This window comes from Leptopilina heterotoma, unplaced genomic scaffold (assembly GCF_015476425.1).
Source record: "Leptopilina heterotoma isolate Lh14 unplaced genomic scaffold, ASM1547642v1 Lhet_666, whole genome shotgun sequence".
NCBI lineage: Eukaryota > Metazoa > Arthropoda > Insecta > Hymenoptera > Figitidae > Leptopilina > Leptopilina heterotoma.
In genome coordinates this window covers 169010-196047 of record NW_025111154.1, presented here as the reverse complement: position 1 = coordinate 196047, position 27038 = coordinate 169010, and the positions used below count along the sequence as shown (strand labels likewise).

Below are 27038 nucleotides of genomic sequence, written 5' to 3'. Positions count from 1 at the left end.
ATTCTTTTTTTTCTGTATTAAAGAGACAATTTAAAAAAAAGAAGCGTAAGCGCGACAATTAGATAATTATTGCTGCAGCAGGCAAGAGATACATTCCTGCTTGGCAGATTGTTGAGCCCTTGGGACTGCTCGACTTACAGAAGTAAACCGCTAATGAATCCGATTCTCGAATGAGATGAAGTAAATCCTCGCCCTCTAGTGCCTCAATCACTTCACTCGATGGATCCTTTTGGATCATCAGCCACTGTAAGATTTGTTCCTCCTCGTACAAATCACCTGTGAATTTTTTACAATTTTATCTCATTTTTCTTTCTCTGGGAGAAATTTTAAATCTTTAAAGAAAATATTTACCAGCGTAAATTACAGGTTCCTTTGAGCCCATTTTGAAGAATAGAATACCAGGTAGAGCAAAGACGCCATAATCTTTGGCCAGTTGTTTGTCATCAATTTTGACAAATTTAATCCCAGCACCATCGGCATCATCGTCAATGTGCTCAATTTCGGATAGAACGCGACTACATTGTTTACAGTCGTCACTATCTAAATAACGTCATTATTGAACAAAGGAATCTTAAATTTTTTCATTGTGATATTGAATAATAATGGGAAAATCACTCACAGAAAAAAACGGCGAGATAGTCCGTTGACTGTCTAATTTTATGAAACATTTTACGATTGATCCGCTCAATATGATCGGTGAGTTCCATATTTTCGGGATTTGTAAGCCAATCCAATATTTCCTCCTCGTCATCAATTTCACCATCGTAGTTTATATATTTACCCTTTCGAAAGTAAGTAATTCCGGGTGGATTTCTATAACCGTATTTTTTTGCCATTAAACGATCTTTCATTTGGACAATTTTTATTCCATACTCTGATGCTTCGTCATCAATTAATTCGAGGTGTCTCAAAACTCTGGGCGTTTCTGGATCATCCTCTTTATCTATAGATAAACAAACGAATTTTTTAAAAATGTGTTTTATTTCTACTTTCACTTTGACAGATTTTTACTTTCATTTTCATTTTGATAGAATTTTATTTTTACTTGTATTTTTACTTTCACTTAAATAATTATTTTTTCCTTTTATTTTTATTTTCATTTTCACTTAGAATTTTATTTTTACTTTCATTTATACTTTCACTTTGATAATTTTTTAAATTTTATTTTCATTTTCACTTTGATAGAATTTTATTTTACTTTTATTTTTAATTTCACTTTTATAAATTTTTTCCCCTTTTATTTTTATTTTCATTTTCACTTAGAATTTTATTTTAACTTTCATTTTTAATATAAATCTGAAGAATTTCAGCTTGATAATTTTCTTTAGACTAATTTTCTTTTTGAAAATAAAAAAAAAATTTAATTGAAACTGATGATTTATCACGGTGAAAGTAAACGTGAATAAAAATATATGTACGTCAAAGTAAAAATGAAAGCAATAGTGAAATAAAAATTCTGTCAAGTAAAAATGAAATTAAAATTCTGTCAAAGTAAAAGTGAAAATGAAAATAAAAAACTTAAATTAAATGCAAAAGTGAAAGTGACAATGAGAGTCAGAGTAAAATTACATAACCGGCCTTTGAAAATGAAATAAAAATCCTGAGATGAAGAATTAAAATCGGAGATGAAAGTTAAAAAATCTATCGGAGAGAAAATGAAAAAAAAATTTAACAAAAATGAAATTGAAAATAAATATATGTATACGTCCGCATGAAAAGGAACCACTTTGTCGGTTTTAGATTCGGAGATAATCCCAATTTTAATTTTGAAAAAAAATGTCGAAACTTTTTTATTCTTTTTTCTTCATCTACAGAGTCTCACACGTCGAATCATGCATTTTTGATTAATTTATTGATACTTTAAGTATTTTATTTCGTTGTTAGACAAAAAAATGAAAAGGAACCATTTTGTCGGTCTGTTGCAAAAGTTGTTTCTATTTCAAAATGTAGAAGGCGGAAAAATTCAAAACCTTTTGATTTTATTTTAAGGGAGTACTAGACTTAAAGTAACTCTCATCTGAATGACTTCCCAGAAAAACCAGAGAAAATCGCATTACAATTTTTAATTTCGTTTTTTTAGAAATGGAAATTTCGATATTTCCTAAAGAAAAGAAAAAGAAAGTAAAGAAAGAAAGAAAAAAGAAAGTCCCTTAAAAAATTTTGTTAAGTCTACTTTCTCTTTTTTGCTTCAAATAACTCAATAAAATAACATTCAACCATTAACTTCGCAAAAAATCAGGTTTATTTTAGAAAAGGGACAACTTTGTCGGATGTCCGTTATTTTTTCATTGTTTCAAAATTGAGGGGGGGGAGCTTTTTCATCTTAAAGGTGTACTACACTGACAGAAAAGAAGGTGCACTGCTGTTCATTTGGAGGTTGTGTATCGCAATTAAAATTTGGATCAACTGCGCACTCTAAAGGGGCGTGTAACGCGCCCCTTTAGAGCGCGCTGCTGACTCTTGACATGGGCTCACTGCGTCCCATGTCAAGAGTCAGCAGCGCGCTCTAAAGGGGCGCGTTACACGCCCCTTTAGAGTGCGCAGTTGATCCAAATTTTAATTGCGATACACAACCTCCAAATGAACAGCAGTGTACCTTCTTTCACCTTCTTTTCTCTCAGTGTAGACTTAAAACAATTGTTATCTGAATAACTTCCTAAAAAACCAAAGATATTCGCATTACAATCTTTGATTTCGATTTTCTCGAAATGAGTTTTTTGACATTCTAAACTTTGAAATTCTGTAACTCATTGAATTTTTCACCAAAAAGGACCATTCCAAATTTTCTAAATTTTGCAAAGAATTCGCCCATATCAAAGCGAAAGTGGAAATAAAAGTAAAAATAAAAATCTATTAAACGGAATGTGATAGTAAAAATAAATATCTGTCAATGTGAAATCAAAAATAAAATGGAGAATAATAGTGAAAATAAAAATTTGGCAAAGTGAATATGAAAGTGAAAACAAAATTGAAAATAAAAGTGAAAATGAAAATCTGTTAAAGTGATAGTAAAAGTGTAAATGAAAATGTGTCAAAGTGGAAGTGAAATTTAAAGTGAGAATAAAAATCCGTCAAAGGGAAAATAAATAATAAAAATCTGTGAAAGCGAAAATAAAAGTGAAAATGAAAATCTATCATAGTGAGAGTGAAAGTGAAAATAAAATGAAAATAAAAATTTCTCAAAGTCAATGTGAAAATGAAAGTGATAATAGAAGTGAAAAAAGAAATCTGTCAAATTTAAAATAAAAATAGAAATTTGTCAAAGTGAAAATGAATGTGAAAGTAAAAATTAAATTGCGTAATCGACGCCTGGATAATAGAATAAAAAATAATTTCTTACAAAATATCACTGCAAGGAATTCCTTGATTTCAATGTACTTCGTCAAAGTGTCCCGATCGATTTCTTCAATGCTGGCGTCATTTTTTTGCCTCACCATCCAGTCCAATACTTCCGCCTCGTCAAGTAAATTTCCTATTAATAGAATGGAAATTAATTGCAAAAAATTTGTTTCACTAAAAAAATCTATTATCTCGAATAATTCATACCTATAATTGTTGATCATCATTCATGTGACAAATTTTTTCCTTCGGAAAAAAGAATTATAATCTACTTTAATGAATTGCAAAAATTTGATCCATGGATCAAATTCTTGCAATTCATTAAAAACTTTCGGAAGGAAATCTACACTATTAATATATATAATCTACTTTCTCTATTTTATTTCTACTACTTATAGGACGTATTTTCTTAATTTTCAATAAAATTTTTATTTTAAAAAAATAATTATACTTTGAAACAACAAAATTAAAGATTCGAAAAAAAACTTCTGTCGTGGCTAATCGAATAGGAAAAATTTATTTATTAGGTAAAAAGAAATTTCGTTTTGTATTTTTCTGCAAAAGAAAATTAAAATTGTGTTTAAGGAAAAAAAATTGACATTATTTTTGAGTTTTTTTTCGTGACAAGAATAAATACAAAAAAACTGACACACCAGTGAGGAGAAATGTCATGTTATGTGCGTTCTACTCTTAGCATCAGCCAGTCGCAATAATGGAATGAGGTCGAACGTTCCTAAGCTTCCACAAGCTCGAAGGAGAAATTTTTGAGTTCTGTGCCCTCAGAAGCGCGTGTGTTCGCAAACGAGAAAGGTGTTCATTAAACTATTTCACTTCTCAACATTAGAGAAAAAAATCTCTTGGAAACATTTTTTTTAATTCTCTGACTAATAAATAATTTTCTGAAGAATCGAATAAAAAAATGAAAAGTAATAAAAATAGTACAAAGAAGTAAAAAAATGAAAAATATAAGAAAGAAAGAAAAAAGCACAAAGAATTAAAAAATACGGAAAAATAAAAACGAAGATATGTAAAAAAAATTGAAATTGCCCTTTTCGAGAAAAATTTACAAAAGAAAAAAAAATGTGCAATTTTTTTTTGTAAATAATTTTTTAAACTAATAATGACTGTGTAAGAAACAGAAATATTTGAATTGTTTCGGAAAGAAGCGGAAATCGATTTTTAAATTTAATTATATTTTTATAGTTAATGTAATTTGTCCCAAGGTACGTGGTTAGATTAGTTATAATAAACAATGCTACTGTTAATGTTTTTGTAATGTTTCTAAGAAAATTTTGACCAAAGAAGTAAATGTTTTATACAAAATGAAGAATTTACGGAATTAGCTACCACTACAAATTAGAAAAATATTAGAAGTTCAATTCTTCGAGATTCAATTCTTTTAATATTAAAATAATGTAATTATCTTTTAAAAATTTACATTATAAGTAATGTTCATTTACAGTAAAAAAAATAAAATAAAGCTTATTATGAAAGCAAATTTCAAAACGCTTTGAAAATGCATCTCAAAGAAAATTAAACTTTCCTTCCGATTTAAATATTTTACTCTTAAATATTAATTTCCTTCAATTTTCTATTTAATCTAAAACTATGAAAATTTCATGAAAAGTCTTTTATAGAATGCTCTGCTTTGTGCGAGTAAATTAATTCCTCTTGGGAGCATTAGAAATATAGTCTTCATGATATCAAAAGTAGACAATAATTAATTAAAAAAAAATTAAGTTCTGTTTGTTTGTAAATTAGTACTAATTTTCCTATTTTTTTTTTTTTGTTTTTTTAGTAAAAATTTTTTTGTGAACAAAAAGAGTACAAAGAATAACGTTTGGTATTAGGAAACTTGTTTATTTATTGCCGTAAGATGTAATTTTTCGTACATGCAATAATTAATCGAATTTATATAGTTAATTTACATTACGGCGGGTGCATTACTTTTCTTCGCTCACCGTGAACATTTTTATATCACTTTTTTGTTTATAAAATAATTCAACTTTTGTGAAACAAGTAAACTGTGAATTCGAAATTTCGGAAAAAAAGTGAAAGCGAATATAAAAATATATATTTATATGAACAATGAATATTCGTGTGAATGATAGTTAATAAATTAATGTTACATATTATGATGTGAAATATTTATGATAATTGGTAAGAAAATATAACATCGAAAAAAATGTCTTCAACTATCACCTTTTTTTCGAATATTATTACACAATTTACTATCGTAGACTAGAAAAAAGGAAAAAAATTCACAAATATTGTGAGCTGCACCAAAAAAAAATAAAAACAAGTAAATACGATGCAATTCTTGCCATTTACGCGAGTATTTATAATTAAAATGTATATATAGAAATTGTATTTAAAAACACGTTTGTTCTGGAAAAATTTGTTTGCTCACGTGCAACAATATTTTAACACTCTCCAAACTAACGCATGGAATTTTTTTTTATAATCATTCATCAAAATTTACAGTAATATTTCCATTTTCTTTTAGATTCACTCATTCTTTCTTTTTTTTCTCTAAAAAAAATTGCATCCTGAGGGGAATTTTTACTTTAATAAATAACGAAAAAATTTCTTTCTGATAAGAGAAATGAAAAAATTACGTTGCTCATATGCAAACAAAAGTTTACTTAAAACAAAACAATTTGCACAAATGCTCGTATGTATTTCATATAAGTTGGTGATATTTTTGTTTTACAAGGCACAATTCATATTCTTTACAATATATTTATGACCAGAATATTCTTATCAAGATTCTGTTTTTTGTGAAGCAAAACATTAGTGGCAAGAGATTGAGCAGCCTTTTTTTGTTTGTTTGTTTCAAAATAAGCACCTCACATATTTAAGAGAATGAAAATTGGCAGAAGTGAAAATTATTCTATGAAAAGTAGAAGCAAATTATTTGTAATTATATTTTAGTTTAGAGAGCATTTTGTGACTGATCAGTCTTATTGCATTATTTGAAAAAGAAAAAAAGGTTTTAATAATATTGAATGCTAAAATGGAGATCAAAAATTAAGCAGATTAGTAAAACAACGGATATTTTGGGACCGAGTTTTTTTGATGTTGTAAATTCGTAGAAAAAAAATTCATACTCTAATAGTCAACATTCTCATAAAATATAATTATAAAACAAAACATAACGACGCGATAAATAAAAAGATGAAACAAATGCTGAAGTTTATAAATCAAAATTAGTGCGGTGCTTGTTAGAATTAAAGAAAGGAACATGCTGTAAGCAGAGAGTTTTGTTTTGAATATCTATTAGAGAAAGAAAAATTCTATTTTCGGTAGGTATCACGATAAAAAATGGTTGTAATTTTTTTAAAGAAACCCTTCGATGGAATAAGGACAAAAAGGAGGAAAGGATCGGAATTAGACAAAATGGCAATTATTCTGGTTAATCAGGAGATTAAATTTTTTTTGTGTCCGCACATTTGTTGTTTTGAAATTGCTAATGCAATGTGGTAAATTATTGGTACGGATTCATCAGCGGAGGAGCTGAATATATTTTTTATGATGGTAACGATTCGAGATGGAATAGTTATTTTCCACACTAACTTTGTCTGATGGTAAATCCACTTCATTATTCTATTTTGTAGTAGACCTTTTTAGTGTTGATCCTCTTTAATCCATTATCAATTTCTCCAATTCTTAGACCTTCATAATGTATGGTATACCAGCAACAACTGCAACATCCGGTAATCGAGAAATCATTCAAAACGATATTGCTCGACGGTTTTTTTTAAATATATTTATTGCATTTATAGGTATTTAAAAATTATGATTTTAATGTTGTTTTAGATTTTTATTAATGGATTTCTATCACAAAGGTTAGTTAATGCATTTTGTGAAATTATAGATAAACTATTATCACTTTGTAGGTTTGCTACTAATTGGGTGTCATCTATTTTGGGTGATTATCAATATCTGCCATTTTTCTCTATTGAGGAGAGTGCAGCACCAGGTATTGAGGCAGAAAAGAATGGGATTTTCAATTGTAATCAAAATCACCCAAAGAGAATTTTAGGTTGGTTGAATTTTTGGGTCAATATTCAGAAACAAATTACGGAAAAAAGTGCACAACCTGTTGTGCAAAGTGGGAATGTCTACAATAATTGTCATTTTCTTGAAAATAAATGTCAGTTTTTGTAGACGTTTCTGACTTTATACAACAGAGCATAGTTCAGGTGCTATCGAACAGTAACTTTTGAGGCAAACCTCAAGAATTGGATACTAAACGGTATCAAACAGTACAAAGAAATTAAATATACAAGGAATCTAATAGATATTTTAAGCAGTACTAAGAAGTTGGGAAACCGAATGGATATGCTTTGGCTCCTATTTTCCAAGAGACCAAAATAAACTTAGAAACACTCACATAAATCTGTAGAATAGGGATACTGATCTCTTGTGGCAGAAATCATGATAGGAAACTGGATTTTAAATAACCAATTTGGATCACAACAAAACGGATGGTAAAACATCCATTATTATAAATACATCTGTTGTAGCATAAGTTTTAAATTAATGTCCCGAATACGAAATTTTAGAAATTTTCATGAGAAAGAAAAAATATTTGTCTTACTTTAAGTCTAAGTTTAGAAAAATAGGGGTATTAAAAGAATTTAAGGAGTCATGTATTTCCGTTTAATGTGAAATTACTAATTCTACACTAAATATAATACATAATTAGTCATCTATTCTTATTTAGTCAGGACTTACTAATGTTATATCAAAAAACCTCGATGGGACAGCAGAACTTTAGAAGGAATCTTTAGTAGAGTATTTAAGAAGTTTGTGGAGAATTTAGGAGATTTTTTATACAAAGGTCACAAAAGTCCATGTTCGTCAAAAGAACGTCAAAAGAACTATTTAATGTTCAAAAGATGTCCTTAAGAAATACAATGTATTTGGGAAGTCCTTTAGATAAACATGGACGTCCTACAGATTTCTTAGAGACAACCCATGTCCTTATGTCCACTGGGAGGTTGTTCAGCAGACACTGAAGAAACAATTAAATATTTTCCACGACCGAATCTGCTGGGTTAGAAATAAAAATTCTAATTATTTAGTGGAAATGGGAATTGAAAGACCTCTTTAGGATTAGGTACTTTCCATTGAGCCAGTCTCCAAAGTTTTTAACGATCCTAAGATTTCGGATTTTCAAAGTAAAAAGTAAACTTTACAGAATGAATACTTGCTTGCGGAAAGCTATTCTAGTTGTAAACTTCTTTATCTCTCAAATCAGATTTAATCTAATTCGGGAGAATGGCATTTAGCCATTATAGGACATTAATCCCTAGGCAAACAGAGACAAATATTTTGCCACAACAGATTTTCAAGGTATGGATTTTTGAAGACTGGAGCATCAGACCGAATAGTAATTTTGTTTACTGTAATCTAAAGTATTTAGTATTATTAATAATATTAAATCCTTTCTGATACTTTTGCATCACTATCAAAGTTTTCAAGAATAAAAAAAATATCTTTAAGATCTGCACAGGAAAGCAATTTTTTTTATATCGATCGAAGATATTTACCGCTTCCAAAGAATCCTTTCTTGCTCTTCTTCGAAGCCTCGGCTCGAGACTGTTTAGAAGTTTTGTCCTTGACGGAAGCACTGGCCGATTTTTTGATGTCCTTAGGAGAGAGCTTGTTTATTGGTTTGAGTGCCGGTGGTGCTATTGGAGTAGGCCTGATGGGTTTACTTTCCCGCAACTTATTCTTTGGAATTGGACTGACCTTGGCGACCTTGGTGCCACCCTTGACCTTGGATGGACAGCACTGGTAAGGCTGATAGGAGGGAATCTTTGGTTTCGCGTTTTTTGCTCCCATCCCGATGTAGAAACAGCCGTCGCCTGCAGTGAAGCAAATACACGAATCAGACAATATTGAATTTACAAAAAAATTAAAAATGGCTTTTGCAAAATAGACCGAAAAACAAATAAATTCCTACAAAATTACGATAAAATGGGAAAATAAATGATGTAGGCATTATATCGAAGAAAAAAAAATTATCAAAAGTTATACAAAGTTATAGACAGTTAAAAAGACTTAGAAAAAGGAATAGTAAACATCAAAAAAAGAAGTTAGTTATGAGACCCTGAAGCGCTGTGTCACTATAATCCCATTTTGCGTAGCAAAAGCCAAACGTGCAAATTTTTTTTCAAAAAATAAAAAACAATACTTTCAGCGAGTCGATGACTCCCTGTTTTGTTGCTACCAAAAATGTCTGAATTGCATGGAAATAATATTGAATTAAATAAAAAACATCATTCTTAAATAATATACCTTTCTTCTTCTAATTAACCAAATATTAGAATTGTATCAACATTTAAAATTTAAAATGGATAAAAAATGATAATTCCACTGCAGACGACGGCTATCGGAACAATCAGCTCGCTTGAAAATATTGTCCAGCGTAATTTACAAAAAAATGCTGTGGAATTTTTAATAGCGCAAAATTTCTTTATTCTAAAGAAACCCATAAAATTTTTCAGGAAGAGTTAAAATTAACGAATAACATGCATCATCATTATGGAATGAAATGAGTACATAGGAAAATTTTTGACTTAATAAGGAGGGAATTATAGATATATTTTTTTAAATTAATAAATGGGAACGAAAGTGTATGAAATTAGATACATGGGAACAAACGATTCCGTGCAGATGAAATTTCATTTTCGCTCGACCTTGACCGATGGGTGAGTAATTGGATCACGATTCCTAACAGTTTATCAAAAGGATGTCTATATACTACTTTTGTTTTAATTGGTTCAAGCCTATTTACACTGTGCACTTGAGACGAAAATCAAATAACTGATAGTTCATTCTAAACTCTTGCTTTAAAAGAAAGCCTACCATATTCTTTATCACGTGACCTTCATTTCATCTGTCACAAGCGCCGTTGCGTCTTTACCTGGGTATAGAAGCTTTATTTTGGCACTGTGAGTGTGATTTGGTTTTTTCTTTTCGCCTTTCTTATCCTCTTCTATTTTTTTTTTGCTAACATTATCATCATTATCCTCATCATCATCGTCGTCGTCATCCTTATTAACGGTATTATCTTCTTTACTTTTTGAATCGTCATTATCGTTACTGTTATCATCATCATCATCAGAATCAGAATCATTATCATCATTAACTTTTTTACTAGTATCATTGTCACAATTATCATCATCATCATAATCATCATCGTCGTCCTTATTATCTTTTCTACTATGAATATCATCATCACCGTCATCATTTCGATCATTACTTTCATCCTCATCTTCTTTGGTATCGTCTCTGTCAAATTTAGAATCATCCTCTTTACTTTTATCATCATCATCACTATCATTATCCTTCGATTTTGCACTTAAATCTTTGTCATCTTTATCGTAATGCGTCGAATTATTGTCATCATCATCATCTTCATCTTTATCATTACCTGTGTATGAAGATTAGCAGCGATCATGTAAAAATAGCGCGTCGAGGGTTGTAAAAAAAACTCTATCTACCTTTCAAATAGATTGAATAACAAAAAATGATATTAAACTTTGAAGCAAATTAATAATTTAAATTACAAAAAAATGCACAGATGTGTTCTCCGTTTTTAAAAAAATAAATATTTTTCGATGCAAACTAAAATTTATAAATTCAATAAAAAACAAAATTAATTTAGCGTCAATTTGTATAGCGTTCATTAAGTGACTATAAATACTGGGGTACGAAAAAAAATCTCGACAGGGACATGTCGTTAATCACCAAGAGTTTAATTAATTACGATTTATCTAGTCACTTGTATACAAAAGAAAACTTTTTTTTAAATTGCCGATTGTCAAAAAATTGCAAAAGGATTGGAAAAAATGGAGTAAATATATAAAAGATTAGAAAAAAGACAAGATAGAAGGATTAGATAAAAAGAAATGTTTCAAAAACACTTTTTGGGTTAGGGTTAACGTAAGCAACTAAACCCGCATAATTTAATACGGATCATTGACATATGCATGCATTATCACGAAATTAATTTTTAAAACTAAATTTAAATACCGTTCGCGATATTTTTAATTGAAAAAAGAAAATGTAATTATTAGAAAAATGTATAGATAGTGTAATAGAAAAAAAATAGTTTCACGCAAATTATTACAAAAGCGGCAAAGCTGCTTTGCAGAAAAGCCGTTTTAGAGTAAAATAGTAAATTTAGATTATAATTTTCATTGTCTTTTCTCTTTAAATACAATTACGGTGATCGCGTAGGTGGTAGAATTATAGGGGTAATTACGACCGCATGTGTGTTGTACTTATAATCCGGTGGGATTGTCACGACTGAGACTAGAGTCACAACGAACAGTATGCCAGTTATAATAATCATCATCCTAAATGTTTTCTTACTTTTCTGTTCGATTAGCCATTCCAGAACTTCGTCCTCTTTCTTAAGATTACCTACAAAAGTCACACGTTACGCATGAGCATTATTTAATTCTTTTTTTCGAATTAGTCATTGATTGATAATCAGCAGACTATTTTTTAGTTCTTTCGGAATATGTTTCATCCTTCAGAGACATTTTTCTAGATAAGCGGTAATTGATACCCTCATAACATCTCTAAATAAATAAACATCTTATTTCAATTTAGATAAACAATTAATTTTAGGAAAAATCTATCAAAGTATGGGTAACGTCTAGATTTAATTTTTCCAAAATATTTTACTTTTATTTTAAATTTTGTACATTTTTCGAACTAGGAAAAGACTCTGGCAAAGAATGGGCAAAGACTGGAATTTATTTTTGTTGAATCTTTTACTTTTTTATTCAAGAGTTTATTCTATAAAATTTCATTCACATTACAAATTAGGAGAAGAGTTTTGCAAAGTGTGGTCAACGGCCATAAAAACTATTTGTTAAAAAAATGAAAATTGTTAATGTTTCCATAATTTAAAAAAAAACAAATTTTTTAAGAAAGTTAAAAAATTTCGCAAAAATTCATTCTATCTATTGCTAGATTTTCCCAAATTAATAAAAGAACCAAAATAATTAACAAAAATTTCTTCTAGGCGTTGCCCATACTTTGCTAGACTCTACCCATAACAAGAAAAATGTAGAAAACCTGATAGAAAAGTAAAAAATTTCTGAAAAATTACTTCAGCCATTGCCAATACTTTGCCAATGTCATCACATATTTCGGAAAATTTATTAAACCTAATAGAAAAGTATAAAATTTATAAAAATGTTATTCTATCCGTTGCCCATACTTTGCTAGACTTTACCCATAGCCCGGAAAAAAATTTAAAACTTATTAGAAAAGTAAAAAATTTTGGAAAAATAAATTCCAACCATTGCCCATAAATAGTCTCAAGCAAATGGATATTCCCATGACGTCCTAGTTTTATTTTTTAGGATTTTGGGTTAAGGATTATTCTTTGATGCACAATCAGAATTTTATAAAAAATTAGGAATTAATGGGAGGAGGTTTGGAAAGTGTCAGATTTGGAAACTTATGGCAGATTAATTATTGGAACTGATTAATATATACTTCGGATAATTTATAGATCTACGGAGGACGTCTTAAGAAAAGTTTTATCCGCGAACATTCCCCTGGTTACTAAAGTCTGAAGGATGAAAATTCAAAAAAGGAATGCAAAATCTTAATACCCTCGTCGGCACCAAAAAGAAAAAAAGAAGGAACGCTCAAATTCTCTTACCGTCGTACATAATCGGAACGCCGGTCTCATAGTACACAAGAGCCGGAAATGAGAAGATACCAATCTCGGCGGCTAACTTGGCATCTTTTGACTTGACAAATTGAATACCATGCTTGTCGGTGTCGTCGTCAATGGTCTCGAGCTCCTCCAAGATCTCCGGGCAAGACTCGCACTTGTCGTCGTCTATTAAAAAAATTCGTCACTTGCATTTAACAATCAAGATATTTTTTTTTCTTTCCGAATCGCAACAATTGACTACTTTTCTTGACAATTACAGTTGAAAACAAAAAGTTTCTAGACGCGCTCTTACAGAAAAACACAGCGAGATGCTCGACATCATTTATGAGGACCTGCAGAGTTTTCCTATCGACATTCTCGATCACATCCGGCGTTGATGTACGAAGTTCAAGAACCCATTCTAATATCGCCTCCTCATGCATCATGTCACCAGTGTATATCTGTCGAAATTTGTGCCTATAAAACGCCAACGCTGGTAGACTCGGTAAATCGTATTCTTTCTCAATTCCATCGTCTGATATTTTTACAAAATCAATATCCTTCTCCTCACATTCATCATCAATGTTCTCTAATTCTTGAAGAATCTTCTGACTCTTCTTGTCGCCCTCATTGTCTGAAATTAGTTTTTAGGTAGACTTAATAAGACTACTGCAAATAGAGAAAACTGGAGAATAAATCAGAAATTAAAAACTTACAGAAGAATACAACAACGTAATCATTTTCCTCCAAAATATTCTCCAACATTCGACTATTCACTTCCTCAATTTTTCCCGGAATTTCGAGAGTGTTTTCGTCCGTGATCCACGATAGGACCTCGTCCTCATCGTCTAGATCGCCTTTGAATATGAGAGGTTCCTTGTTTCTAAAGAAGGCGAGAGTAGGAAATGATTTGATTCCATGTTTCTTGGCTAGGGACGTATCTTCAGTGGTGACAAAAACAATTCCCGTTTCGTCCAATTCATCATCAATATTTTCCAATTCTTTCAGAACTTTGTCGCACTCGTCACCATCATCACAATCACCACCTGTAACAATAGTGGAATACCATTTGATGAATTGATGAATTAAAATTAAATTCTAATAAAGTGGATAAATAAAACTTACTGAAAAATACAACGACGTACTCGTGCTCCTCAATCAGATCTGATAGAATTTCGTCAGTTACTTCTTCAATAGTTGCTGATTCTTTTTGCTCAATCAACCACTTGAGCACCTCGTCTTCATTGAGAAGATCACCTTCATAAATAGCTGGAATCTTCCCCTCGAAATAGACCAAAGTTGGCAGATGATCAATACCATATTCCTTGGCTTCAGCTTCGTTATCCAATCGAACAATGACAATTCCAGCTTTTTCCAATTCATCATCAATATTCTCCATTTCGTTCAAAATTCTCATATCCTGTTTGTCGTTTTTGTCATCTGTAATTGTTTCATTTAGAAATTCAACATATCAATTTATTCATAATATCAATTAAAAATCAATTTAGGAGAATAAAACATAACTAACAAAAAAGCACAGCCAGGTAGGGAGTTGTTTCTATCAGTTTCTCCATCATTTCGTCAGTGACCTCTGGAATTTCACTGTGTTTTTTCTGATGTAGCAACCAACCCAAAAGTTGATCCTCATTCATAAGATCACCTATTGAGAAAAGTTTTCATAAATTCATTTTTCTATCATTTTTCTTTTGAACAAATATTTTTTGAATCGTAAAATGTTACCTTCATAAATATGTGGTATTTTTCTTTCGAAAAATACGAGCGTTGGTACTTCATCAATTCCGTATTCTTTTGCCTCATCTTCGTCGTCTATTTTAACGAATGCAATATTGTGCTGATCACAATCATCGTCAATATTTTCCAATTCTGATAAAACTTTTTGACTCTTCTTCTGATCCTTATCATCTACAAGACATTTTTAATTAAATAATTATTATCATTACTGTAATTATAATTAATGGGGAAAAATAATGAGAAAAATAATTAATGATAGAAAATTTAATTTTGGAGTAAACTCACAGAAAAGTACAGCAACATGGGGCATTTTTTCGATTACCATGTCTAGCATTTCGTCAGTTATATCTTCAATTTGATCGCTTTTTTGTTGATGTTCGAGCCACTTGAGTACTTTTTCCTCCTCCTCTAAATTACCCTCATATAACGTTGGTATTCCTTTTTCAAAATAAAGTAAACTGGGAACTTTTTCAATACCATATTCCTTGGCCTCATCAGGATTATCGATTTTGACGAAAATTATATCCAATTGATCGCACTCGTCATCAATATTTTCGAGTTCATTTAAAACTCTTTGAGATTTGCGGTCATTATTATCATCTATTTGAATAAATAATTAGGAAAATTTAATCAGATTGTTAATTCAAGACAAAATTAGAAAAAAAATTAAAAGAAATAAATTCAGAAGAGAAGTTTGAGAAAAAAGGCAAAGAAAAATATTTGTAAAATAAAAAACGTACAGAATAAAACTGCCAATGTTTTTCCTTCCTTAACTAATCGATCTAACATCTCATCGGTCACATCTTCAATTTCATCTTTTTCAAGTTGTGCCAATAGCCATTCAAGAATTTCATCTTCATTCTCAATATCGCCTGAAAAATAATTAATTACAATTAGAAAACATCTGTGTACATTTAATTACTTTTCCATTTCTTTTTACCTACCATCGTATACATTTGGTAATTGTTTCTCAAAGTATACAATTGCAGGCACTGAATCGATTCCAAATTCTTTTGCCGCTTTATCGTCATCAATTTTAACGAACTGAATACCATGCTTGTCGCAATCATCATCAATCTTCTCGAGTTCATGAAGAACTTGCATTGAATCCTCATCACCATGATCGTCTGTAATGGTTAAGGTCGAGGAAAAAATTACTTTCTCTAATCACTAAAAAATTGTGGTGCAAGAAAATATTATTATTTTAATATGTAGTATTAATTTTTCATAATAAATAATTTGGAAAAATTTTCTTGTAACACTTGAAGAAAAACCTTAAATACGAACAGAAGAGTACGACCAGATTGTCGATATTTCCAATGAGTGTGTTGAGCGTTTTTGCAGTAACATCCTCAATAACGTCTTCCTCGTCACCTGTACTCTTGTTTGCAACCAGCCACTCCAGGACGTCTTCTTCTCGACTTAGTTCGTCTTGAGAAAAATTCATAAAAACATCAGTATTTAATAAATAAAGAATGTATGCTTCATGACTTTTTAAAGTAATATTTTGTGTATAAATAAATTATGAAATAAATAATTTCAACATTAGTGGATAAAAGGATTTATGAATTTATAAATTAGGAATCGAAACATCTAAGTATTTATGATCTATGAATCAAAGGATCTATACAGTTAAAGATTAAAATCTTCACGTATGTAAATCACTTTCTTATTTAATTAGTGTGTCAAATAATTTAAGGATCTTTGGATCCGAGATCACCAATAGACAAAGATTTATTGATCTGATACTCTGAGGATTTTAAGATATACATATAGTGAAGCTAGAGTAATAGGCGAGTAATAGGCCTTGTCTCAAAATGGTGCCCAAAGGAAGTTCTTTCTCCTTTGTTGTGCTGCTTGGTGGCAGATAAGTTGCTTTGAAATCTGAATAGCCAAGGATACTATACTTAAGATTGTTAAAGATTGATGCAATCTAACGAGACTTTCTGTGAATCCAGAAAAAACGAAGATAGTCGTTTTGACTAAGAAATACAAAGTTCTTAGTTTAAAGAAATCGATACTTTATTTGAAAAAAATTTCTTTTTCCGAATCGGCTAAGTACCTGGGAGTAATCCTGGATAAAAAGCTGAGTTGGAAAGAACATTTCGAATATCAGTATGATGGGGTTTGTACTATTTTTTTGTCTTGTAGAAAGGCGATATGTTTATCTTGGGAACTGAGACCTAACATGGACAATTGCCTCTATCAGATGATCTTAAAACACAGATTTTTATATGCGGTGGTTGTTTGATGGCCTAGGACTCAACTTATTACAGTAACAGAGAAACTAGACTGTCTATACATCCCATAATTAAATATGGTGCATGATAGAATGATCAAAAGGGTGAAATTTAAACCAGGGTATAAGATCTTTATTCTTTTCAGAATGAACCGGAAGAAGTGTTTTCCACTTGGAGACGATGTATGGTATACGGACGGCTCCAAGATGGACTGCAGTGCAGGTTTCAGAATCTACCGAAAAAGTAGCTGAGTCATTGGGACAATATACCACGGTCTAACAGGTTGAGGTCTGTGCAATTTTAATTTGCGCCCAAATGTCAATTGCAAACGGAAAAAATAGCAAAAGGATTAGTATTTGTGTGGATATTCAGGTCCTAGGGGCTCTGGAAAATACCACAATAGAATTGAAACTTGTCTGGGAAATAAAAGAGATGACGTCTTTTAGAAAAAACAGGTTCTGAGACGGTCATATGGGTCCAAAATTAACAGTGACAATAAGGCTATGCTTGGTTAACGGAGTCATAGAAAGATGGGGTCAAAATGAGCGGTAAACAAGACTAAATAAGTTGCATTAAAACGAGCAAACTGCACTTTGGTACAATGGGTATTAACCTAAGTGCCTACTTTCGATATGGAGAATCCAGTTCCAGCTCAATTAATTAGATTAGATTAATATCAAGTCTAGGGCTAAGGTTGTTTCCGGTGTATAAAAAACCAACGAAATATAAACTAAAAACACTTCCTTTCATTTACGGGTGGTATAGGTGAAATCAAGTAGCTGACGTGGACCAAAATCAGCAAGAAAGCTCTAGGATAAAGAAGGGAACCAAAGTTTTAAATCCCAATTTAAAAAAAACCCACAGATTGTTTGCAATTTCCCCTGTATGTTCAGAAAACCCTCAGGGGGCGGACTTCGGATGTAGCGAACCCGGGGTATCTCAGCTGGTAACGCCGTTTGTCGATCGGCAAGCCATTTGTAAGTCTGCTTTCAGCAACGCATCTATGTTGCCGACGAGAACTAGGGAAATTGAAATTCAAATAAGAAGGAAAAGGGAAGGAGAGCGACGGAGAAAGGAGTAGGGATCAAGTGCTCAAGGCAGTGACGATTAAGACCTGACGGGAAGAGGTCATTGACCGGAAGGCCTGACCCGAACAGAAAAGGCTGAATTGATGAGCCAAAGGGCTGACAGAAATTGTATTTGGCATGCCTGACCGCGGATAGGCGTGCATTTTGTGAAGACCACCTGACTATGAAGAGGTGCATTAAAGCCGCTTGAGTAAATAGGCGCCACTTTGTTTAATTAAACTATTGAGTTATGTAACGTGTTTATTTTTAGTTGTCATGAATTCGTTTGTAAAACGAATATTTGTTCCAGTGTTCACAATAAATTAATGTTGTTAATTTGAACCTAATTATTTTCAATCATTCAACGTCTCAGGTGTTCGATAGTAATTTGATTGTTATAATATCTCAAATGTTTACTAGTAATTTAATTCTTATAATCTTCGATAATCCACTCTAGCACTCACATTACTATAAATAATTTATATTACAAATACAAGGTTTAATGTCTACGGTTTAAAGGGTGGATAAAAGTACAAAAAAGTTTACATTTAGATAGTTAGTATGGAATTAATTTTAGGTAGAAATATTCAAGTTCTGGTCCAGGTATCGATTCAGGTTTGATTTAAGATGTATCTCTAATTCTAGACCTTAATTTAAGTCTAATTCTAGAACAAGCTGCAGGTCAAATTATTAGTCTCTAGACTGCTGGTTTATATCTAATAACAAATTATGGAAATGCGATTTGTTCAGGCTTAAGTTTAGCTCTAAGTCTAAATCTAATCATATAGGTATGGGTCTAAGCCTCTAATTTTAGGTGAAGGACTGAGACTGTCTCTATGTTTAGATCTAATTGTAGGAATAGGTATTAGTCTTGGGCTAGGTCTACATCTAATTCCAAGTCTAAATTTAGGCATTAGTTCAGGTCGAATTCTTGATATACAATTAATCTATCTATTATCTAATTCTAAGTCTTAACTTTAGTCTAATTCTAGATTCAGTTCTAGGTCAATCACTTATTCTAAATCTAAGTCTAGTAATTTTTATCGGTCTAACTCAAAGTAGGAGTCTAAGGCTTGGTTTAATTTCATGTTTAGGTCTCAATCTAGGTTCAATTTTAGGTCTATCTCCATTTCTAATTCTAGTAAATGTTAGGTCTAATTCTAGATATATTTCTATGTACATGACTAGGCCTTGCATTAAATATAATTTTAGGTTAAGGTCATGGTCTAATTGTAAATCTAGCTTTAAATCTAGGCATTGGTTGAGATATAATTATATTTAGAAGTCTAGTTTTAAGTCTATAGGTCTTGGTTTAAATCTAATTCTAAGTCAATAGCCTAGGACGTGGTTTTAAGTGAAGGACTAGGTCTAGTTTTGAATTTAGATCCAAGTCTAGGCATCAGTGTAGATTTAATTTCTGGTCAAGTTCTGTGTCTACTTCTACTTCCAGGTCAGAATTCATAGCTATAGGTCTGATTCTAAGTCTAGGTTTAGTATTAATTCTAGGTTTAGGATTAATTCCCAATTCTAGGTTTAGGTATAAGTGTCAAGCACAAGATCTATTTCTAATTCTAAGCTTAAGTCTATTTAATTCAATTTACTTCTAAGTTTAATTCTAAGTATAAGTTTAAATCTAAGTCTAGGAATTAATTTAGGTCCAATTCTACGTCAAGGTCGAAGTCTACGTTTAGTTGTAGTTTAAGGTTTAATTCTAGGTATAGAAGTTTCTAGGTCTAATTATGCTTTATGAATATAATTGGTCCAGGTTTTAATTGTAGGTCAATGTCTAGGTCAAGTTCAAGATCTAGTTCTTTAGTCTAGTCCTTGGTTTATTTCTAATTTTCGGTCAAGGTTTAAGTTCAGGCCTATTAGGTCAAAATTCAGAATCATATCTTATTTCAATTTTAAGTCATAATCTAGGTCTGAGTCTGATTAACGATTTTTATGCATTGATCTATAAATTGATGAATTTATAATTAAGAAATAAATTTTTAAATTGAAAAAGAACTTTAAAAAATAGATAATGAAAAATATTTATTATAAAAATATGAAAAATACTCTTACGTTCGTATACAATTGGTATTTGATGTCTGTAGTAGACCAAAACAGGAAGCTGTCCGAGATTATACTCCTCGGCGAGTCGTTCGTCTGCAATCTTAACGAATCCGATACCAAGTTGATCGGCCTCGTCATCGATGTTCTCCAATTCCTGAAGGGCCTTTGCGCACTTCTTACAGTCCGGTTTGTCTGTCCCATTGTGAACCAAGATGAAACATTATCGCAGGTCATTCGCTTTTTTCTTTTACTTTACAAACGAAAATCATATCGCTCAAAGTTAATCGACGTGCTCAACTTGGGACTAAACTAAATCACTCGGATTTCTAATATATCCCATATGGTTTTGTCATTCCAATGAGATTTTTTGTTTCTACACCACATACTCATGACTTAGAGAGAACTGGTTTTGTTTAAAAAAAAAAAATAAAACAGGCCCAAGAGATCATATTTCGTCTTGGTCGAGAAATATGATGAAGCAGTTACGATATTTCAAATTAAAATCTCCTTTTACAAAAGTTACGTTATTATTTATATTGAAAGGATATCGAAGCGAAACTCAAGCAAGCATATTGAGAAAAAAGTTTAAGTCAAAATCTTTTTCCATTTCCTTTGGACGAATGAAAATTTTATTCCTACATTATCCTTAGGGAATAGAAACTTTTATCTCAATGGTCTATATACACGAATAGTGTTATACATTACAATACTCGTATTAATATAAAGCTTTCGTTGCAATTTTATACAATCAATGAGAGAAATGTATTCAAATAAAGTAACAAATAAAAATATTCTTTAATTAAAAATTTTTAATTTTTAAAAATTTTACAATTTTTACAATGTTTTTTGATTTTGAATATTGTATAATTTTCTACATAATGCATTTGATCAAATAATATTATTTCCAAGCTAGTAATTTCTTGTAATAACATTTACGTTATTTGTACAACAAATTTTGTATTATCGTGAGATTAAAATTGGTTGTACAATTATTAGAATAACTCGAAAATCATTAGATACATCGACTGTAATATTATTCTCCCAATAATGAGATAGTTTCACTAACCGTAATTTCCACTGAGGCTCTCAATTGGGAAATATATTATTACAACAATTTCAGTAATTACAATATTCAAATAAATATAATATACATTTCTCTCCATAATGAAGCGTGCTTATTTACAACAAAGAAATATTTACATGAGGAAACAAATTTTCTTTTTAATCTGTTAAATTCAACAAATACTCATAAATGTGTTAAAACAACAATAATTTTGTCAAATTAAAAAAAAATATTCGTGCTCTTTCGCTGTTTAAATAGTTTTCGGAAACAAAATTTTAATTCAAATATTTATTTAAACATAAAAGTAAATTGGATGGTAAAATAATTTTATTGATATTAGCGACAGAGCTTTGGTTTTCATAAGGTTTCTGGACGTATTTAACTTTTCCAAATTTAGGACAGAGTCGTTGAATTCACAGAAAGGACCTGAAAGTTTGAGTAAAAATATACTTACTGGAACCAGCTCCAGCGCAATGCTCCGAATCAGGACCTGATCGCATTTACGCACACAAAAAAAATATTTTTCACATGTATGTATTATTTACAAGTATAATTTTTTTGTGTAAATTGTACAGAAAAATTTTTTTTTGGAATTTTTTTTTTTTTGGAAAATGAAAAATTGTGTGAGATGATCTACTGCAATTTTTTGTTGTTAAAATTTATTGTCCAATTTACCTGATTTTCAATTTTAGTATATACCAGTTTATTAAATGAATTTGGAAAATAAAACTTTTGTTGATTTTTTGAATTTGAAAATTTTTTTTTATATTTCTCATGCAGAGAAACACCTTGCACACGTTAAAGCATATTATTTTACTTTCATTGATAATGGATAAGAAAATATTGGTCTTGAAAAATGATTCAGAAAAGATTTTCTACTTTTTACTTGCTGCAACTCATATGTGACTTCTATAGTACTAGCTTTTACTTTCTACTTTCTATATTCCAGATTTTACTTTTAATTTTACTCCATTTGTCCCACATTCTACCTTTCATACTATATTTCACATTTTCTACACCTCACTTTCCATATTCTACTTTACACTTTTTTAAATACACTTTCTACTCTTTTTTTCTACTTCTAATTTATAATTTTATTGCTTTTCTGCATTAACTTAGAATATTGCATATCCCAGTTTTAAATTTCTACTTTCCAAATATCAAAATTAAAGAATTTTTTATATCCCTCTTTCCATATTCTTCTTTCCACTTGCTACTTCTTTTTTCTACTGTCAAATTTTATTCCTTTCCTACTTCATAAATTATATATCCCTCTTTCGAATTTTCACATTTCAAACATTAATTGTTATATCCACTTTATACTTTCCGTTAGGTATTTGATATTCTAATTTCTACTTGAGATTTTTCACTTTACATTTTCTACTTATTATTTGTATGGTCCACTATAAGGAGGCAGTAGAAAATATACAATAGAATCTGGATGTAAAAAGTTGATATTTGAAAATAATAAATACAAATTAAAAAGTAAAATTCTAATAGGAGTGAAAGGAAAGTGAAAAAAGTAAATTATGGAAAAGATAGATTATAAAAATAAAGAATAAAAGTGGCATATGGAAAGTAGAATTGAAGAGTGTAGAAAGTGTAATGTGAAAATAAAGAGTTAAATGTGGAAAGTAGATTTGAAGTGGAATATGAAAATGGAATATGGAAAAAAAGTGTAAAATGAAATGTAGAAAATAAAAAATAGAAAGCAGAAGATTAATAGAAGGGAAGGGAATAAAGAGAGTAAGAAAGTTGAATGTGAAAGTAAAAAACAAAAATAGAATATTGAAAATAGAATTAGAGAGTGTAGAAATTAGAAAATAAACTATCGCAATGATAGTTAAAAGTGCAATATGGAAAATAGAATCAAGAAAGAATTAAGAGGAAAGTAGAAATTAAGAAAGAAAGCATATGCATTGTTAATAAGAAAATTGAATGTAAAATCTTAAAATGAATAGTGAAAGTGGAATAGAAATGGAATTCAAAAAGGAGAATTAAAGAAATATGTATATAACATACAATTTAGTAAAAAAAATAAATGGAATGTGGAAGTGGAGAAAGAAAGATCATGAAAAGTAGAGTTAGAGAAATGTAAAATAAAAAGTAGAAAAGTAAAAACGCATAAAAAGTATAATCAGAAAAGTATAAAATAGACTGTAGAAAGTAGAAATGCAATCTAGAAATGTAGAATTAAAGTAGAATTAAAAATTAAAAAGGAATATTAAGAAACGGAAAGTAGAAAGTTAATTTAAATTCCAAAAATTGAAAATGGGAAGTAGAAATTAAAGAGTGCATATGGACATGAAAGTATAATTAGTAACGTGTAAAACATAATGTAGTAACTAAAAATAAAAAGTGTTAGTGAAGAATGGAAGTAGAATTGGAGAAATGAAAAAGAATAAACTAAAAATAGTATAAAACGGAAAGTAGAAAGAAAAGAGAAGTGGAAAAATATAAAATACAAAGTAGAAAGTAAAAAATGGAACGTGGAAATGTAGATTGAAAATAGAAAATGGGAATTATAAAATAAAAAATTGTAATCAAAATTTGTATCATTATACTTGGATGAGGTGGATAAATAATTAATGAATTAAATTAATTAATAATAATTAGAATATATAATTTTAATAAAATAATAATAATTAAGAATTAAATTAATATAAAAATTAATAAAATGGAAAATGGAAAGTAGAATAGTAAAAAATATAAACTATAACACAGAACATAAAAAAATGAAAAATCATGTATTCGAACTGAAAGACAGAAAATAGAAATTCAATACTAATAAATAAAGAGTCAAAAGTTGCCAAAAAGAAAGTAAAATGTAGAAAAAAGTAGGAGGAAAAGGAAAATTTTTGCGAAAAAGTGGGAACTATGGAATATTAGGCAAAGGATGTGAAAAGTGAAGAAATGTTGATTAGTGGAAACTACAACGCACAGAGCAGAGTTCTTTTCTGTTTGTTTCTGTATAGAAGCTTTTTGTAATTCGCAGTCCGAATTTGGACAAAATTAATTGCAATACTACTGTAGTCCGAAAGCCAAAAAAGAAAAAAAAAATTTTTTTTAAATTTAAAAAAAATTCTCGTAATGCATATATTCTATTTTTTAAATAGTGTCATATTTACAACTATATTACACCTAAACTATTATCATTACTAATATAATATTACAATTATTCACTCATAAAATATGTAAAATTTACAGCTAATTTCTGCTAAAATTCTGCTGAATAATCGGAATAATCAACTTCCAAAAAAACTTTTAAAAACAAGAGTGACTTTTACATATTCTAAAAGTGAAAAATAATTAATATCCTCTTTATTTACAGATTACAAATTTATAAAAATGCTAAAAAATTTCTATCCTTTTCGAAAACGTTTCAATTTTACTAATAAGCAATTGTTTTCGTCATAAGGCTTTTTTTAGATTTTTAAGACAATGATAATATTATTTTTTCAGAATTACTAAAATTAAAAATTATTTTCAAAAATATGTATTAATTGTAAAAAATGAAATATAATTTAATACTCAAATTGGTTATCATGAAAATTTTGCTTTTTGATGAAAGATTTTATTTAATTAAATGGATCCTATATATAAAAAAAGGAAAAAAAGAATTTTTTTCACTTCGAGTAGAAAATTTTTATCGATGTCTGAAAAAACCGTAAAAAGGAAAAGAGGAAGTAAAGTGAAAAACTTACAGAAGAGAACTGCTACAAAATCTGTTTCTTCGACAATTTTCCCCAGAATTTTCGAGTTAACTTCCTCGATGCGGTCGGGTAAGTCCATGGCCTCCAAGCTCGTCAAGAACTCAAGAACATTTTCCTCGTCCATAAGATCTCCTAAAAGATATTCAGAGACTTTTTTGAGAAAAAAACATATTGCTCCATTCCTGATTTCTCTATAATAGATGTATCATAAAAGTTTTCAAAAAAAAGTAAACATAAATAACAAACAGAAGAAAAATATCTTATATAAATTTCTGTGAAATTTAAAAAAACTGATAGTTAAAAATATTAAAAATAATAAATAAAAAACATTAGGATAAAAATAATAAAAAGAACAAGGTACATAACAAAAATAAATAAAAAAAAACATTGTAAAAATATTTAAAAAAAGGTAGATAATAACAATAAAGAAAGAGAAAATTTGATGTTAATGACTCTTGTATTAAATTAATTGTAATTTTTTGATAAACAAGTTTACAAGTTATTGTAATTAAATATGTCATTTCTCATTTTCTAGCAATTTGCTTTAGTCGCAGTTCACAAAATTCTGTTTTGTAGTCAGCGACAAGGCCATTGTAAAAGACCACAACATTTGGGCTGAAACCCAATAAAATTTGGCGCTAAGCCTTCTCGACTCGATTGTCTTTTCTGACCATCATCGGCTGTTCTTCCTGATTCTCCACGCGAGTACTATTACCCATCATAAAATGTGAAAAAGTGACATTGTTCCATAATAATTTTAAATTATTCTCTTCTTCTTATCTTCTACTTCTTTTCTAAAGATCATTAATACGAACAAAAAATTTCAATGCAAAATTTTTTAAATGGATTTTAAATTTTCTCAAGGTTTCATTACAGATGCAAATGTACTTAGATTTTATTTATATTTACAATACGTTAATTTTTTTAAGGATGAATGAAAATTTTTTTTTACCATACCTTCGTAAATAATTGGTTCTTTTTCCCTAAAATATGTGAGTGCGGGAAATGTCTTGATGCCATACTGTTTCGCCAAACGTTTGTCGTTGATTTTGACAAAATCAACTCCAAATGTATCCGTGTCATCGTCTATTTTCTCTAATTCAGCAAGAACCTTATCGCATGTTGTACAACTTCTGGCATCTGAAAAATCAATCGATTTAATATGCTAGAAGTTTTAAAAATTACATACGTAAAAATGTGAAACACTTTCATTAGATGATTTTATCTTTACATTTTCATGAAAGTATTTTTCATGTGATATAAACAAGTATTACGATCAGTGAATAAAAAGATTTTATTATGGAATGCTGTAAATTTTGTAATTAGAAACATTTGCAAGAGTATTAACTGAAACAAAGTAGAATTTTGTTGGAGATGTTGTAACAAATGCTGTAAATGATGGTACTGAAGTTGTAGTAGATGATACTGGAAAAATGTGCTTTAAAAAATAGTACAGAAGAAGAAGCTATGTAAAATATTGCAAAAGATGTGGTAGAGAATATTTCAGAAGATACTGTAGAGAATATTGCAGAAGATACTATAGAGAATGGTGCAAAAGACGCTATAGAAAATGCGAGCACGTCTAAAAAGATACAATCAATTTTATGGATAATAATATTAGAAGCGTTTTAGAAGATTTTTACAGGGTGTGATACAAAAGTGATGGAAAAAGTAATGTAAGGATATTTTAATAGATGCTAAAGTGATACTTTTTCTATAAGAATAATTTAGTCAGTGTAATATTTCTCTATTAAATATTCTATACTGCAGAGGAATGATACGATAATGAAATGGAAGATTTTCTAAGAAGTGCTATGACGAGATAAAATATATTCTAAGGATAGCTATGATAAAATGGAAGATATTCTAGAAAAGCTGTAGTGAAAGATGTAATGCAAGTTTCTGTGTGCCAAAAATCTTTACTATCTTCCGTAAAGATGCAGGGGATGCTGTCCTAAAGAGGATACTATAATGATAACGGATATTCGAAAAATGTTACTGATAATTCAACTAAAATTATGCTAATAAATATTATAGATCATCCAGAAAATGCTACACAAGGTCTTGCACTAGATACTGCAAAAAAATTTCGAAAGAAACTAAAATAAACTC

General features: G+C 29.8%; 1 protein-coding gene across 4 annotated transcripts in view; it reads right to left on the bottom strand.

Moving 5' to 3' along the window:
- LOC122510117 overlaps positions 1-27038 on the bottom strand; it is a 50625-nt gene that overhangs the window by 12603 nt on the left and 10984 nt on the right. For 2 of the 4 annotated variants that reach the window (XM_043624538.1, XM_043624541.1), the window contains exons 2-19: positions 25884-26066; positions 24918-25058; positions 21668-21703; positions 20160-20342; positions 16076-16219; positions 15733-15915; positions 15529-15660; positions 15074-15388; positions 14777-14959; positions 14565-14696; positions 14162-14476; positions 13753-14082; positions 13350-13670; positions 13040-13222; positions 3341-3472; positions 620-943; positions 352-540; positions 139-276 (exon numbers count right to left, since the gene is read on the bottom strand). In XM_043624538.1, coding sequence (XP_043480473.1) covers positions 139-276; positions 352-540; positions 620-943; positions 3341-3472; positions 13040-13222; positions 13350-13670; positions 13753-14082; positions 14162-14476; positions 14565-14696; positions 14777-14959; positions 15074-15388; positions 15529-15660; positions 15733-15915; positions 16076-16219; positions 20160-20342; positions 21668-21703; positions 24918-25058; positions 25884-26066 — 3564 coding nt within the window. Of the gene's footprint in view, positions 1-96; positions 277-351; positions 541-619; positions 944-3340; positions 3473-13039; positions 13223-13349; positions 13671-13752; positions 14083-14161; positions 14477-14564; positions 14697-14776; positions 14960-15073; positions 15389-15528; positions 15661-15732; positions 15916-16075; positions 16220-20159; positions 20343-21667; positions 21704-24917; positions 25059-25883; positions 26067-27038 lie in introns of all 4 variants that reach the window. The other 2 variants (XM_043624540.1, XM_043624539.1) reach the window with 2 other exon arrangements.